The sequence below is a fragment of the Oncorhynchus mykiss genome, chromosome 5, assembly GCF_013265735.2.
Source record: "Oncorhynchus mykiss isolate Arlee chromosome 5, USDA_OmykA_1.1, whole genome shotgun sequence".
NCBI classification, from domain to species: Eukaryota; Metazoa; Chordata; class Actinopteri; order Salmoniformes; family Salmonidae; genus Oncorhynchus; species Oncorhynchus mykiss.
In genome coordinates this window covers 21,702,655-21,720,041 of record NC_048569.1, presented here as the reverse complement: position 1 = coordinate 21,720,041, position 17,387 = coordinate 21,702,655, and the positions used below count along the sequence as shown (strand labels likewise).

Below are 17,387 nucleotides of genomic sequence, written 5' to 3'. Positions count from 1 at the left end.
TCTCCAACCTCCCCTACCTCTTCAACCCTCTCTCTACCTTACAGTCTCCAACTCCATGGCTGATTTAGCCCAATGTCTCCAACATGGTTGGTTAAGGCCAATTCTTTAAGGGTCAGGGCTTAAGACTGGATCCTGGCTCGAAACATGGCTCTGATTTGTTGGGTCACTAGAAAACTTTAAAAACTGTAGGTGGGTCGCAGCAGAGACCCAGTTACAGTTAGGAACCCAAGTTTATAGTGTGGTGTTGTAAGGTGGATGAGTTCTGCAGAGAAATAGGGCTCTGTTTAACTCTATCTCTCTCCTGTTCCTCACATTTGGGGCTGTGTGTTTTTTACGAGGGGAAAACCCAACTCATGCTCTCTAAGACAGAAACAGGACAGGTCCCTAATGCACTACAGCTGGCCCCTTCCCAGAGAGAGAGTGTAACGAGAGAGAAAGCTAAAGAGGAAGGAGAGAGAGATACTGAGTAGGAGAGCGAGCAGGCAAGTAATACTTGCCCAGGAGTATCATTATCATCATCATGATCATCATCAGAATAGATTTACGCACTTGCAACCTTCTTTTTCCAGGAACAAAATATTCTGTTGCAATCTAGTGGTTTCTAAAATACCAGAAAATGAAATCCATTACATAATTCCCATGTAAATCACCTGAAACAGTAAGGTCTCTGACAGTGTGGTAGTGATTTATACAGCTCAGAACATACAGTATATGTGAGCTGCCTCATGCACAGTGGATGTGACATGGCTATAGGGACAGGGGACAGACTGCAGCCCAGCCAACCAGATGGCCTGGCTCAGCCAAACACATGACATCAGACCTGGACTGGAGCTAAGCAGGAGCTGTTCCCCTCACAGTGTGAGTGAGCAGGCTAACTAACTCCCCTGAGGGTCTCTGCTCAGAGTAATGCCAGCTATAAACGCCCCCAACACTCACACAGAGAGAGAGAGAAAGAGGGGGGTGGGGGTGGAGAGGACAATATAGTGATGGAGAGGGAGTGAACGACAGAGAGAGAGAGGGAAAAAGAAAGTGAAAGGTTGGGAAAGAGAGAGAGGGAGTGAGAAGGGGTAAGGGGGGGGAGGTCCCAGCTTCTTCATCTATACATGGCCTCAACATTTTGAGAGGAGGTGGGGTGCTGAAATGGAATATATACATTAAACATAATTATGTCATTACCATGTGTCAATAAGGTTAACATGCGACAGCTGCCCATGTGTGTGTGTGTGTGTGTGTGTGTGTGTGTGTGTGCGTGTGCGTGTGCGTGTGCGTGTGTGTGTGTGTGTGCGTGTGCGTGTGCGTGCGTGTGCGTGTGTGTGTGTGTGTGTGCTTGTGTGTGTGTGTGCGCGCTTATGCCAAAGAATCTCCCAAGGGAAAAAGGAGGTTGGAGGTGTACAGTTGTTGTAAAACTGCACGTTTTAACACAGTTCAGACACCATGCTGTCTAAAAATACAGACCTCCTGGCAGTTAGACAGAGAGGGTTATTATGCTAACAGATTGACACCACTGGCACTGACACTTCCACTAGTTTATTCTTGACGGCTGACGTCTCTCTTTAAAAATAAAACTCTCTGAGTTGGATTGCCTTTTACAGCCCGTTCTGATTCTGCATTCTCTGTTAACGTTGAGATTCTTGTTAGTTTTTTATTTACTATGGCACAGCATCGAACATCTGACCCCATCTGACCCCCATGGTTCATCTGTATATCTGTCCCCCATCTAACCCTCATCTGACCCCCATGGTTCATCTGTATATCTGTCCCCCATCTAACCCTCATCTGACCCCCATGGTTCATCTGGTGATCTGACCCCCCATCTAACCCTCATCTGACCCCCATGGTTCATCTGGATATCTGACCCACAATCTAACCCTCATCTGACCCCCATGGTTCATCTGGATATCTGACCCCCATCTAACCCTCATCTGACCCCCATGGTTCATCTGGATATCTGACCCCCATCTAACCCTCATCTGACCCCCATGGTTCATCTGGATATCTGACCCCCATCTAACCCTCATCTGACCCCCATGGTTCATCTGGATATCTGACCCCCATCTAACCCTCATCTGACCCCCATGGTTCATCTGGATATCTGACCCCCATCTAACCCTCATCTGACCCCCATGGTTCATCTGGATATCTGACCCCCATCTAACCCTCATCTGACCACCATGGTTCATCTGGATATCTGACCCCCATCTAACCCTCATCTGACCCCCATGGTCCATCTGGATATCTGACCCCCATCTAACCCTCATCTGACCACCATGGTTCATCTGGATATCTGACCCCCATCTAACCCTCATCTGACCCCCATGGTTCATCTGGTGATCTGACCCCCATCTAACCCTCATCTGACCCCCATGGTTCATCTGGAACATTACTGTACCTTGACTGTTATCTCAGGTGGGGGTATATGTTCATGTTAAAGGTGATGTGACCACAGCTCAGCATCTCCCGTCTCTCTGTCTCTGCAGGGAAGGAACCAGAGATCACCTCTCCTGGACCTGTGACGACCACAGACGCTCGCAGGACAGACACAGCTCCAGACAAACCTGATGCCATCTACCACACAGGCAGAACTGACCACACAGTTACAGACCCGATTCACTCAGCCAGAACTGACCACACAGTTACGGACAGAACTCACTCAGCCAGAACTGACCACACAGTTACAGACAGAACTCACACAGCCAGAACTGACCACACAGTTACAGACCCAACTCACACAGCCAGAACTGACCACACAGTTACAGAACCAAATCACACAGCCAGAACTGACCACACAGTTACAGACCCAACTCACACAGCCAGAACTGACCACACAGTTACCGACAGAACTCACACAGCCAGAACTGACCACACAGTTACAAACAGAACTCACACAGTTACAGAGAAACCTCACCCCACAGACAGACCATACCAGACTACTGCAGAGCAAGACAGAAGTCAGCATGCAGGTGGACTACATGAGACAGCTTATACAGGCACAGACAGACATCACACAGCTACTGACAGAACACACACCACCAAAGACAAACATCACACCACTGACTATACGACAATAGACAAAGACAGAACTACAGGCAGAAAGACAGACTTCTCTGTTGGTACCACTCTGTTACCTGAGTATGACGTGGATGACTTTGGCCCAGACCTAACCAAGGTAGAGTCAGTTCCAAGCAGGGGTGATACCCTGTTCCCTATGCAGCTGCCCCCTCTCCCCACCACCCGCTCCCAGCCCATCCACCCCCACCTCGACATCAACCAGGGGGGAGACCAGGTGGGACAGGGAGAGACTCAGATAGGCTCAGGCAGAGGGGAGAGCAGTGGGAGTGGGGAGGGGAGCAGTAGTGATGGGGGAAGTGAGGGGGAGGACAGGGTAGTAGTGATTCCTACACAGGGCTTCATGGCCGAGACAGGGATGGGATCAGACCCTTCACGCCCAGGACAACCAGGTTACCCAGGACGTCCAGGGTCAGTCACCCCAGAGCAGGGCCAACCAGGCTGGGACAGAGTGACAGGACAGAAGCCTGCTGTGGTCTACAAGGAGGAGGAGGGGCAGAGCTCTAGAAAAACAACCCATAGCATAGCAGGAGCCATGGAATCATACAGCGTGGACCAATCGGTGGCGATCCCTCATGAGGCATCTCCCACCAAACCACCCTTCCACCTCATCATTGTCAACGTGCATGACAAGAACCAAACAGGTGAGAGTTTACTGTTGACTCTAGTGACATGGTGTGGAGATAAACACAATATTGTTTAATGTACTTCACAACCAGCCTAACTCTTATCTCAGGACTGCTAAGTAGACGCACTGTAACACCTGTGTTTAGAGGTATTTTCCTCACGATTGTATCACCAAACTATGCAGTGTCTCAGCCCTCTTGTTGTGAAGTGACTTTAATGTTGTGTACTCTAATATTCTGAGTCTCTGTGGGTTACTGTGTGCTGAAGGACTCTGTACTCACTGTACCCACAGTGGCCTGCTTATATTGATGCTCTGTAGGCAGACCGAATAGAGAGAGAGAGAGATCACATGGAAAGAGAGTATACAGGACACAATGTTAAAGAGTGTGTGTGCCATGGACAGGAAGGAGACAGTGACCACTCTTAAACCAGACTACTGCTGGACAACTGTGGCCTAAACTGACCTGATACATCTCCATAATATATTCATATCTCCAGATTACCACCCAAGACACATTTATGAGGGGTCTCTGAGATCTGTCATATCAGGAAGCCTTGGCTGCTGTAGGACTTCAGGATCTGTGGGAGCATTTTTAGATTCAGGGCTGACCTCATTTAGCTGCGTGTGTGTGTTTGCTTGCAGTCATGCCTTGAAGAAATGTGTGGCTTGACGAGGTTGAGCTCTGGATGCTTTCTAGGTGTTTTATGTCTTGTTTTAATAGAGAAGTTGTATCATTATCACCCCTGTCCATTTACAAGCAACACCCGTTTACATGCAAACACATCACATTCTGCACAAACAGAATCTGTTGGTCTTAGCTTGGTCCTCCAGAGAGAGTGAAAAAGAGAGAAAGACGCACACACACACACACACACACACACACACACACACACACACAAGGTCAAATGGCAGAGCCTGTTGTAGCTCAATCAGCGATGTAATCATTGACAACTAATTACTCCCTCCTTCTCCAACCTTCATCCCCCTAACTCCCCCGTCCCCGTGCCTCTCCCTCTTTCCCCTTTGATGTGCGTGAGTCGACACTGCTCCCCTACCCCCATCCAAGGTATAACATTTATGAAAGGCTATTGTTTATTATTAAAGGGGTATATTGTATATTGTAGTAAAACGTTAGGTAACATTTCACCCAGTACGTCAATAAGAGCTCAGTTCTTAAGTGGGTTATAGTCCCATTGTTTCTACATTAGAGGAAATTGAGAAATTGAAATATATAGTATTATGGTTCACACATCCTGTTTCACATATAGTAGATATTTTTGATTCAGGGTCACAATTGGACACCTCTTTAGGTTGGGAGTGGGTTTTATTAAGACGGGTAAGTCTGACGCACACACACACACACATAAGTCATTTATTAGATGCTGTTATCCAGAGGGACTTACAGGAGCTCAAGGGCATGTCGACAGATCTTTCACCCAGTTGCCTCAGGGATTTGAACCAGTGACCCTTAGTTCACTGGCCCAACGCTCTTAACCGCTAGGCCGGATATATATATATACATACACATATATATATATATACACACACACACACACACACACACACACACACACACACACACACACACACACACACACACACACACACACACACACACACACACACACAGACAGATTAAAATGATTTATTTATACCATCTCGTCACGGTTTTTATTTGTCCCCAGAGATATAACTAACCTCAGGTTTAGTGCTGCCTGTCCATATGTGCTTCCCCCTTGCACCCGTTCCCACGATATATGTTCCATGTGTACCATAAAGACCTAATGAAGACACACAAACCTGCCTTGTTCCAGTAATACGTCTGGCTCGGATCGACCCAGTCGTAGCCAACACACAGCAGACACTATTCACTCTTTGTGGATGGTATTGCAATGCTGAAACAATTATAATTTATCAGCAATGTGGAAGAGGGATTCCCCATGGTGTTTCTGGTAGACCTTAATCTGCAGGTCCTGATGCACACGCACACACACACACACACACACACACACACACACACACACACAATGTAGATTTCAAGAGGTATCCAAACCTCTCAAAGGTCCTTGTATACATGGACACTGAAAGATAAAGAAACCTCCTCCTCCAAACAGCTAGGCTGCCTCTAACAGCTGAAACAGAGCAGTACCTAGTCAACTGTTTTGCTTTGGTCTGGAGGTCACATACTGCAAGCCTATGAATGTGGCTGAGACTGACAAATATAAGTATCACAGTGTATCAGAGGCTGTCCAAGCGTGCTACGAAGGGCTGGTATTTTATGTAGCAGTCAAATGACATGCAAGAAAGCACATCATCATCAACATCGTGGGATATGTCCACAAGGGAGCATTTTTCTTGTTTTACTATCCTTGTGGGTCCCCACTAGGATAGAACCAACCCACACACACACACACTCTGACTTCTCCCTGTGTTGCCCTGTGTTTCCAGTCGACCACATCCTGCAGATCCTTGGCCAGCCTCTAGGGGGTAATGGAGATTTCCAGTCCCCTCTCATCCCAGCCTTCCCATTCATCCAGACTGAGGCCATCCAGGGCAGCGAGGACAGTATCCATCCCATCACTCTCCCCCCAACACTCAGCTTCATCAACGGGAAACACCAGGTCAGATTTACTGTGGTTGTCTGGATTTGTGAGATATATTCAGCATCTCTTTTAAGGACAATGGAAGTAGAAAATCATCATCAGGATGGGTTGCATAAAGTGACACAACAGGAAAATGAAAATTAATTCATTCATTTAGGTGACTCTGGAGCCAGAGCTGCCGGGGAAGGAGCAGGAGGCGAGAGGAGACCAGTTTGAGACGGCCACACCAGTCCACAGTGAACTGGGGGAAGAGATGGATCATGACGAGGAGGAGAAGAGCCTTACTCCCTTTGACTATGGAGCCATTCATACTGGAGAGACCAGAGAGTCCACTACTACAGACAGAGACACAGACAGAGACACAACTACAGACAGAGACACAGACAGAGACACAACTACAGACAGAGACACAACTACAGACAGAGACACAGCCAGAGACACAACTACAGACAGAGACACAACTACAGACACAGACAGAGACACACACACATACAGAGACACAGACAGACACACAACTTCAGACACAGACAGAGATACAGACAGACACACAACTTCAGACACAGACAGCGATACAGACAGAGACACAGACAGAGACACAGATAGACACACAACTTCAGTCACAGACCGATATACAGACAGAGAGAGGACACAGACAGGAGGAAAGACAGAAAGCTCCAAAGAAACAACCCCTTCTTCCCTACACACATCCCCAGGCTCTTCCCCAGTCTCTTCCCCAGGCTCTTCCGCAGTCTCTTCCCCAGGCTCTTCCCCGGTCTCTTCCCCAGTCTCTTCCCCAGTCTCTTTCCCTGTCTCTTCCCCAGTCTCTTCCCCAGTCTCTTCTCCAGGCTCTTCCCCGGTCTCTTCCCCAGTCTCTTCCCCAGTCTTTTCCCCAGTCTCTTCCCTAGTCTCTTCCCCAGTCTCTTCCCTAGTCTCTTCCCCAGTCTCTTTCCCTGTCTCTTCCCCAGTCTCAGCCTCATCCCCTGGTTCCCCCGATACTTCCCCAGATGGCATCTTCCCCTATGAGGACATGAAGTGGTCAAGCGGTCATACCCAGGAGGGCTCAGCAGATGATACCCGGCCCACCCCAGCCTCAGATAGCCAACCAGGTGTGGTCACGGACGAGACAGAGATTGGAGGGGCGGAGAGCGTCGCACACACTCCATCTCACAAACACTACACTTACACCAAAGACACACAAACTCCCTCACAGACCGAGGTAGGAGACTTTGAGGGATCTACGTCAACAGAAGAGGAAGGCTCGGCCCAGGAGGTGTACCCACATGAAGGCCACAGATTCACCAGCCCTGGCAGCCCTGGAGCCATTGAGGCTCCCCTGTTGGGGCCTGGGGTGGAGGGACAGGTGACTGTTACACCCGAACCGGGAGCCAGACCAGGAGCCAGACCAGGAGCCAGACCAGCCCAGGCAGGAGAGACTGTAGGAGACCGCACTGCAAATCACATAGACTCTTCTACACAGCACACAGACTACCCCCTCCAGCCTACCACACAGGATAAAGATATCTCCACTCACACTAAGGATCAGACCAGATACCCACCTACACATCGGAAGGACCAAACCACCCAGCATGCCACACACGATAGAGATCACTCCACATACTCTAAGGATCATACCAGATACCTCACTACACAAACCACCCAGCATCCAACACATGTAAGAGATCACTCCACACACACTAAGGATCAGACCAGATACCCCACTACACAAACCACCCAGCATCCAACACACGATAGAGATCACCTCACACACACTAAAGAGCAAACCAAACAACCCTCTCACCCTAGATTCCCTACCACCCACCACCAGGAGCAAACCAGCCTCTTTACCACTGATCAGAAGACCACACTGCACCTGAACCTGACACACACACCCCCTGCACACCCCTCCACTCCACCTCCCACCCGCCCCTCCAATCCACCTTCTGCACATCCCTCCACTCCACCTCTCACCCGCCTTTCCACTCCACCTTCTGCACATCCCTCCACTCCACCTCTCACCCGCCTTTCCACTCCACCTCTCACCCACTCCTCCACTCCACCTCTCACCCACTCCTCCACTCCACCTTCTGCACATCCCTCCACTCCACCTCCCACCCACTCCTCCACTCCACCTCCTGCCCACCCCTCCACTCCACCTTCTGCCCACCCCTCCACTCCACCTCCTGCCCACCCCTCCACTCCACCTCCTGCCCACCCCTCCACTTCATTTCCCACCCACCCCTCCACTCCACCTCCTGCTCGCCCCTCCCGCCCCATCCCTGACTGGGCCCTGACCACTCAGACCCTCCTGCCTGATGGGGAGGAGTTTGTGGATTATGACCATGTGAATGGTTCTCCTCTGCTGGAGGCCAGTCCCCCTGTTCCTGAGCAACCCCAGTCCATCTATCAGCCTGAAACAGGAACTGACTACTACATCGAGGCCCAGACCGTCGATGTCAGACGTAGGTGTAAATCTCAGAGCCTATTCAATGTTTAACGATGGGTGTATGACGTCATCATGGCCATTAGTTGTTGTTGAACGTTGATGATAATAATAATGTTATTGATGATGATAATAATGTTATTAATAATGATAATAATGTTATTAATGATGATAATAATGTTATTAATGATGATAATAATGTTATTGATGATGATAATAATGTTATTAATAATGATCGTAATGTTATTGATGATGATAATAATGTTATTAATGATGATAAATGTTCTTGATGATGATAATAATTGATGATGAAAATAATGTTGTTGATGATGATAATAATAATGTTATTGATGATGATAATAATGTTATTAATGATGATAATAATGTTATTAATGATGACAATAATGTTATTGATGATGATAATAATGTTATTAATGATAATAATAATGTAATTAATAATGATCATAATGTTATTGATGATGATAATAATGTTATTGATGATGATAATAATTGATGATGATAATAATGTTATTAATAATGATCATAATGTTATTGATGATGATAATGTTATTGATGATGATAATAATGTTATTAATAATGATCGTAATGTTATTGATGATGATAATAATGTTATTAATGATGATAAAAATGTTATTGATGATGATAATAATTGATGATGAAAATAATGTTGTTGATGATGATAATAATAATGTTATTGATAATGTTATTGATGATGATAATAATGTTATTAATGATGATAATAATGTTATTTATGATGATAATAATGTTATTGATGATGATGATGATGATAATGTTATTGATGAGGATGATGATAATAATGTTCTTGATGACAATGATGCTGATGATGATGACAATGATAGCGATGACGATGTTAACTTTGCGATGATGCTAATGATAACTGCTGTGATGATGAGGATATGTGTGTGTCTTTTCTCAGCTCTGCAGCAGTGCACGGTAAATGTGTGTCTGAACAAAGCATCTTGCTACCAGAGAGGCAACGCCAGCATCTGTGTATGTGCACCTGGATACACCGGACAGCGTTGCCAAACAGGTACACACATCTCCATAATATATTCATGTCTCCAGATTACCACCCAAGACACATCTATGAGGGGTCTCTGAGATCTGTCATGTCAGGAAGCCTTGGCTGCTGTAGGACTTCAGGGCTGACCTCATTTAGCTGCGTGTGTGTGTGTTTGCTTGCAGTCATGCCTTGAGGACATGTGTGGCTTGACGAGGTTGAGCTCTGGATGCTTTCTAGGTGTTTTATGTCTTTTTTTAATAGAGAAGTTGTATCATTATCACCCCTGTCCATTTACAAGCAACACCCGTTTACATGCAAACACATCACATTCTGCACAAACATAATCTGTTGGTCTTAGCTTGGTCCTCCAGAGAGAGTGAAAAAGAGAGAAAGACACGCACGCGCATGCACACACACACACACACACACACACACACACACACACACACACACACACAGTTATATTATATTCTATGTCATTTGTGTAGATGTTGATGAGTGCCAATCCAACCCGTGTGCTAATGGAGCCACCTGTATGGACGGAGTCAACTCCTTCAGCTGTGTGTGTCTGCCCAGCTATGCAGGACAGCTCTGTGAACAAGGTAACACACACACAGCAGTGCAGCTGTTTTAAAACCCTAATCAAAGCTTTTACAAGAAAGAGGCAACTCACAGTTCTGTCCAAAAGTGTTAAATGGTTCTAGTGGAACTGCCAGCTCTTGGTCATATTTAGTCAGTAAACAGACTCCATTCTCTGGATCAGGCTGAGAACACCATTGTCCAAGGTTGACTATGGCTTTGTATAGGGTGCATCACACACACAGACACATACGCATTCACACACACACACACACACACACACACACACACACACACACACACACACACACACACACACACACACACACACACACACACACACACACACACACACACACACACACACACACACACACACACACACACACACAGTGAGTCATGTCTATGCACTCTGGATATCCCCTAACGCTGGGCGTTGGCTGCACACTAGATTAGTTCCAGCACCATCCCCAGTACTGCTACTTTTACTCAGCAACTATACTGTACATACATGCATGCTCACATGCATACACCCAATAACATGTGCATTCACCCTCGTACTGTATCTGTAACAGTACATACACAAATATCATGCTAAACAAGCACACTGACAGCCACACCTGGTGAGCCACAGCTGTGTTCTGATGCTATTGAGCCAGAGGAGAGAGGGCAAGGACAGAATCAGTCCATTATTTTATTAGAAAGATGTTGCAGCTGTGGTGGACTGGATCAATGCAGGCTGTACTAACCACTGGCATGGACCAAACCAACTCTTTATCCAATACAGCGCTGATCATTGACAAGTTTGTGGATGTTTGTGTTTGTGTGTGTGAGCATGTGTGTATGTAAGCGCGTGTGTGTGTGAGCATCTGTGTGTGTGTGTGAGCCTGTATGTGTGTGTGTGTGTGTGTGTAGCCAGTGACGGGGATATGATAAGTTAATAAAGGTGATCTGAAGCTCGCTGATGATAGATGCACCTTGAGGCCTTGATTAAAAGTCATTTCATTGTCAATTGCACTCAAGGTCCAACTGAAACTTCCTCCTTTAACCCATCCCCTCTGAATCTGAGAGGGCGTTACCTGCTTTACTCACGGGCAGAAATACAGATTGTTGGCTTGTTGGCTCAGGGATTCAAATGATTCAAATGATAAACCTTTCAGTTACTGTCCCAGTGCTCTAACCGCAAGGCCACCTGCCGGCCCATAACCCACCACCTGACACACATCACAGACATGCTTAGTCTACCAGTCTTGCTTTCACCCTTTATAATGTTTGCATGTTTCTGTAGACATTATAAGTGATGACGTAACAAACACCTGCCTGTTCAGCCTGTACGATATGAATAACACTGGTCATTCCCTAGCAACGAACTTAGCAACAAGACTCACGGGAAACAAGCTAAACAGACCCGAGAAGGGTTTTTTGCAGATTGGCATTTGTCGTATCAAGTGTCTCATCATTAAATGATGTTAACGCATGATGTGTTGCTTTTCATAACATATTGAACCCATTCAACATTCTACAGTAGAACACTCAGAATAAACTTGTAGAAGAATGGAACTACTCTAAACAACTATTCAGAATTCTAATTCTATGACAACAGCTCATCCAAGCCAGCAGCATGCCAGATCATGGTTTTCTGACATAGCATTGTGGACCCACTAACATACACAAATCTTGCAAAGTCCCAAAACTACAAAGAGGGTTCAGTATGGAGTGACAGTCCCTTAATGCAGTAGCATGCTCTTCCATTCTCGACTTACACAGGTGGATCAATGTGGGTGAATGCATGAGAGCGAGCTAGCTTGTGTGTGTGTGTGTGTTTGGCCTAGAGAACAGGGAAACTTGTGAGGGTTTCCAAAGCGGATAATGAGCTCCAACTGGGAGTCTGTGAGCTCATTCAGTCAGGGACCTTTCTAAACCAGCTGGAGCTCTTTCTCTTTTACAGTCGTTTTAGTTTCTCTCTCTAACTCTCTCACTCTGTTTCGATCTCTTTCACTCTCTGTTTCTCTCTCTTCTCCCCTAATTGTATGCAATTTGTTTCATCTCTGTGGATATTGTTAGCCATTGATTCATGTGTTAATCATTGATTCCTCTCTCTCCCCCAGACACGGAGGTGTGTGAGTATGGTTGGCAGAAGTTCCAGAGCCATTGTTATAAGTACATCACCCACCGTCGCACCTGGGACGCTGCCGAGAGAGAGTGTCGTGTCCAAGGAGCCCACCTAGCCAGTGTCCTGTCACAGGAGGAGCAGCTGTATGTCAACCGTAAGTCCCGCCTCCCTTAGGTTGTCATTGGTCACAGGTAACAGGTCCAGGTTAGGGTGAGAGGTCAGAGGGTAGAGAGTATGGAGCGTAGAGATATTGTGTGTCATATGTAGCACTCAGGACTCCATAATGAAACTGTTTTGATGAGTCTGCACAACAAACTGTACAAGATGGATGTTTGTGCAACATGCAGCTCTGGCTGTGGTAACAGCATGACAACATTTTTCCTGACTAGTTTATTGGGGACAGTTCACAGCAGGGGGTACTCACGTCATACCCTAGGGCTGCTTACCTACTGTAAAGTAAGTACCCCCTCTGATTTGTTCTGTATCATTCATACACACACCTCAAACTACCCACTGGGCACAAACGTCAGCTCAACGTCTAGTTTTGATTTACATTTGGTTGAGTTGTCAGTTAATGTGAATTCAGCGTAAAATCAATTTCACCATGTCATTGGATTTAAAAGTTGGGTGACAAAAATATACAAAAATATCCAATCACTTTTCCACATTGAGTCAACGTCATCACATAGAATCTTTGGTTGAAATGATGTGTAAACAACATTGATTCACCTAGAAAGGGGGAAAGAGGGAGAGATCTGCAGTGTTTTGGTGCTTAGAAAGCAGCCTTTGGGAACAGGAAGCTGGTGATTCAAACATCTTAAAATGTATTTGTTATTTGCTGTTGTAGAGTTAGACAGATGCAGTCCTAACTGTTGTTTCTCACCCCCAGGTCTGGGCCATGACTACCAGTGGATCGGTCTGAACGACAAGATGTTTGAGAGAGACTTCCGCTGGACAGACGGCAGCATCATGGTAGAACAGGAGAAAATTCCCTGATACGATTCACTACATGGTCAAAAGTATGTGGACACCCCTTCAGATGAGTGGATTCGGCTATATCAGCCACACCCGATGCTGACAAGTGAATAACATCCAGCACAGAGCCATGCAATCTCTATAGACAAACATTGGCAGTAGAATACTGAAGAGCTCAGTAACTTTCAGTGTGGCACCGTCAAAGGATGCCACCTTTCCAACAAGTCAGTTCGTCAAATCTCTGCCCTGCTAGAGCTGCTCCGGACAACTGTAAGTGCTGTTATTGTCAAGTGGAAACGTCGCAAAGTGATTGGCCACACAAGCTCACAGAACGGGACCGCCGAGAGTTGAAAAGTGTAGCGTGTAAAAATCGTCTGTCCTCGGTTGCAACACTCACTACTGAGTTCCAAACTGCCTTTGGAAGCAACATCAGCACAATAACTGTTCGTTGGGAGCTTCATGAAAGGGGTTGCCATGGCCCGAGCAGCCACACACAAGCCTAAGATCACCCTGCGCAATGCCAAGCGTTGGCTGGAGTGGTGTAATGGTCGCCGCCGCCATTGGACTCTGGAGCAGTGGAATCACGCTTCACCATCTGGCAGTCCGACGGATGAATCTGGGTTTGGCGGATGCCAGGAGAAAGAGTGCCAACTGTAAAGTTTGGTGGAGGAGGAATAATGGTCTGGGGCTGAATGGAAGGAAGTACCCACAGCAATATTCCAACATCTAGTGGAAAGCCTTCCCAGAAGAGTAGAGGCTGTTATAGCAGCAAAGGGGGGGACCAACTCCACATTAATGCCCTTGACTTTGGAATGAGACGTTCGACGAGCAGGCTTCCACATACTTTTGGCCATGTAGTGTATGATATGATATGATGTGATATGGGTGTTACAGATGGTTTTAAGACACACACACACATACTACGCAGAGAATGTCTAGCTGTTTTCTCTGTATGAAGTGTTAGCTGAGATATGGAGTAAGGACAGTGTGTGTGTGTTTGTGTGTGTGTGTGTGTTGCTGCGCACACACAGCCACAAGAGAGAGACGCAGATGATACTGTTGAAACAATGTTGTTTTTTACTGGCGTTATCGCTCCGTGCTGCAAGACACAACCTTGTTCAGTTCTAAGTGTACATGTGTGTGTTTGAGTTAACATGCATTGATGCATAGCTGTAGCCGTTTGGACCAGGGACACTGCAACAAAAAGATCCTAAAGAAGAGAAGGGGAAGGCGGGGGAAATTGGGGAGAATTCCCCCTGTCCCCATGCCAGAGGGTGGTGCTGGTGGTCGGGGGTTAGCTAAACATCTGGTTCAGTTTCACAGTAGAGATTATAGGTCTGGCTCACTGAGATGGAACAATAGCGCCCCCGTATGACCTCTTTGTGCATTACAGCCACATGCTAACTCCACCTCAGCACTATTCTGTCACAGTAGCAGTCTCCACTGGGTTCTCTCCTCTAGAGGCTGTTCGTAAGTAAAGCTTCTGACAGTTTACAGAAAAAGCAGGGTTAACAAAGGAAACTTGTGTGTAAACCGATAGGCTTGTTAAAAGGTAATCTGGTTCCTATAATGGCTAGTGATGAATGAGATTGGTAAAAAAGTTACAATGAGATTCCTCCCCTGTGTTATACAGTGACTACCTTACAAGTCATGTATACTGTGAATGATGATCTTATACAGTAAGGGCTGTGTGAGCTATCAGGGTAACTGGAGCTGTTAAGCTGCTATTGAATATGACTGTAGTAAAAAGGTCTACACTTTGGTGATGATGAGAGCGTGTGATTGTTTGTTTGCAGCAATATGAGCACTGGCGTCCCAACCAGCCAGACAGTTTCTTCCAATCTGGAGAGGACTGTGTGGTGATGATCTGGCATGAGGGAGGACAGTGGAACGATGTACCCTGCAACTACCACCTCACCTTCACCTGCAAGAAGGGCACAGGTAACACAAACACAAATGGTTCAATTCCAGTCAATACAGAAAGTAAACCAAATTTCAATTTTTCTCATTGAAAAACATTGAAGAGATTTGGAATGGGTCCTCAGATCCTCAAAAGGTTTTACAGCTGCTCCATCGAGAGCTTCCTGACTGGTTGCATCACTGCCTGGTATGGCAACTGCTCGGCCTCCGACCACAAGGCACTAGAGAGGGTAGTGCGTACGGCCCAGTACATCCCCGGGGCCAAGCTTCCTGCCATCCAGGACCTCTATACCAGGCGGTGTCAGAGAAAGTCCCTAACAATTGTCAAAGACTCCAGGCACCCCAATCATAGACTGTTCTCTCTACTACCGCACGGCAAGCGGTACCGGAGTGCCAAGTCTAGGTCCAAGAGGCTTCTAAACAGCTTCCACCCCCAAGCCAAAAGACTCCTGGACAGCTAATCAAATGGCTACCTAGACATACCCTCTCTCTCTCTCTCTCTCTCTCTCTCTCACACACACACACACACACACACACACACACACCTTACCCCTGTCCTCTCTCCTCCCTCCAGTCTCTTGCAGCCAGCCCCCATTGGTGAAGGATGCCTGTGTGTTCGGTTCTATGAAGCCTCGTTATGAGATCAACACTCTGGTTCGTTACCACTGTAAAAACGGCTTCATACAGAGACATGTCCCTACCATCCGCTGTCGTGACAATGGCCAATGGGACAGCCCCAAGATCACCTGTATGAGCCGTGAGTACCTTCCATTTCCGCTGTCTCAATGACTACCAGAACTGACTACAGCCACCAACTAATCAGGGCCTTGATGCAACGACATTAACAATCTCTCCTTTTGTTTTTCCAGCCGCTACCTACCAGAAGGCTTTCGTTTCTCGGCAACGTACCGATAATCACAATCATAACCAGAATCAGTACAATCACAACAATCAAAACCAACAATACAACAATTAAAACAACCAAGACCAACAGAAGAATTACAACTAGCAACGCCAGGGCAGCCGTAACCAGCAGCAACAGAGCCAGAGAGAGATGAGACATCAACACTAATCGGATTTCTGGTCAGTCCTTAAAAGCTCAGATAAGGTTGCAAAATTCCAGTAACTTTCCCAAAATTCCAAAGTTTTCCAGAAATCCTGGTTGGAGGATTCTGAATTTCCTGTTATTCCCTCCTGATTCCAGGACTCTTCCAATGGGGATTTCTGGAATTTTGAGTAATGTACTAATCCCAGACAAGAGTCAGATCAGATCCAAGGGGTTAGCTAGGGCCAGACGCGTTGACATACTTTCAGAACTATTTATAAATATGTATAGCTAGGGCCATGGGGTATTTCACAAGGCATAATCACAATCAGCAAGCTAACTCTGATAAACTCTCATTAAACACAGGTTTAATAAACATTGTAACACAGAGTATTGAGTCCATTTCAAATTCAACTAGGGACAAATGAAGTTTCAGAATATTTTTGAAGTTAGTTGGCTAACTTGATCTTGATCTTGCTTAGTGAAATCCACCCCAGATCACGTCTGATTCTTCCGACAACAACACACACTGCCTTAATGGTTAACACAGCAACAGTGTCCGTCTCTAGAACAGGAGAGCTTTTCTGTGCCTGCTCTAGAGGGACACATCTCAATCCAATGCTTTCTGAAAATGTCCGCTTTATGCTGTTTCTTTTTCCTGAGAAATAATCCACTGAAAAGACATATAAAATATATATTTGGCTCACTACTAGAATGTCTGCCTGTGCCCTGGTGACAAGTTTGCAATTATTCCAGTGAAAGAGACCCTAGTTTATAATTTGGAATAATGAGCATTCACATAATCACATCAGCAAGTTATGAAGTTTTATATGAATCATTCCATATGTTCTGCTCACAGAATGGAAGATAGAAGTTTATTGTTCTCATATACAACCCCCTTCAGAACAGCTTCAGTTCGTTGTGGCATGGACTCTACAAGGTGTTGAAAGTGTTCCACATGGATGCTGGCCCA

At 46.2% G+C, this 17,387-nt stretch overlaps 1 protein-coding gene across 1 annotated transcript in view; it reads left to right on the top strand.

Annotated features, from left to right (window-relative positions):
* Positions 1-16,362, top strand: part of LOC110523418 (versican core protein) — a 30,727-nt gene extending 14,365 nt beyond the window's left edge. Inside the window, exons 7-19 of the mRNA XM_036976543.1 lie at positions 2,478-3,710; positions 6,143-6,315; positions 6,455-6,733; positions 7,011-7,069; positions 7,119-7,177; positions 7,263-8,756; positions 9,696-9,809; positions 10,271-10,384; positions 12,470-12,628; positions 13,364-13,446; positions 15,246-15,390; positions 15,944-16,126; positions 16,239-16,362. Of these exons, the coding sequence (XP_036832438.1) occupies positions 2,478-3,710; positions 6,143-6,315; positions 6,455-6,733; positions 7,011-7,069; positions 7,119-7,177; positions 7,263-8,756; positions 9,696-9,809; positions 10,271-10,384; positions 12,470-12,628; positions 13,364-13,446; positions 15,246-15,390; positions 15,944-16,126; positions 16,239-16,345 (4,202 nt within the window). The 3' untranslated portion in view covers positions 16,346-16,362. The remainder of the gene's footprint in view (positions 1-2,477; positions 3,711-6,142; positions 6,316-6,454; positions 6,734-7,010; positions 7,070-7,118; positions 7,178-7,262; positions 8,757-9,695; positions 9,810-10,270; positions 10,385-12,469; positions 12,629-13,363; positions 13,447-15,245; positions 15,391-15,943; positions 16,127-16,238) is intronic.
* Positions 16,363-17,387: the final 1,025 nt, after the last annotated feature.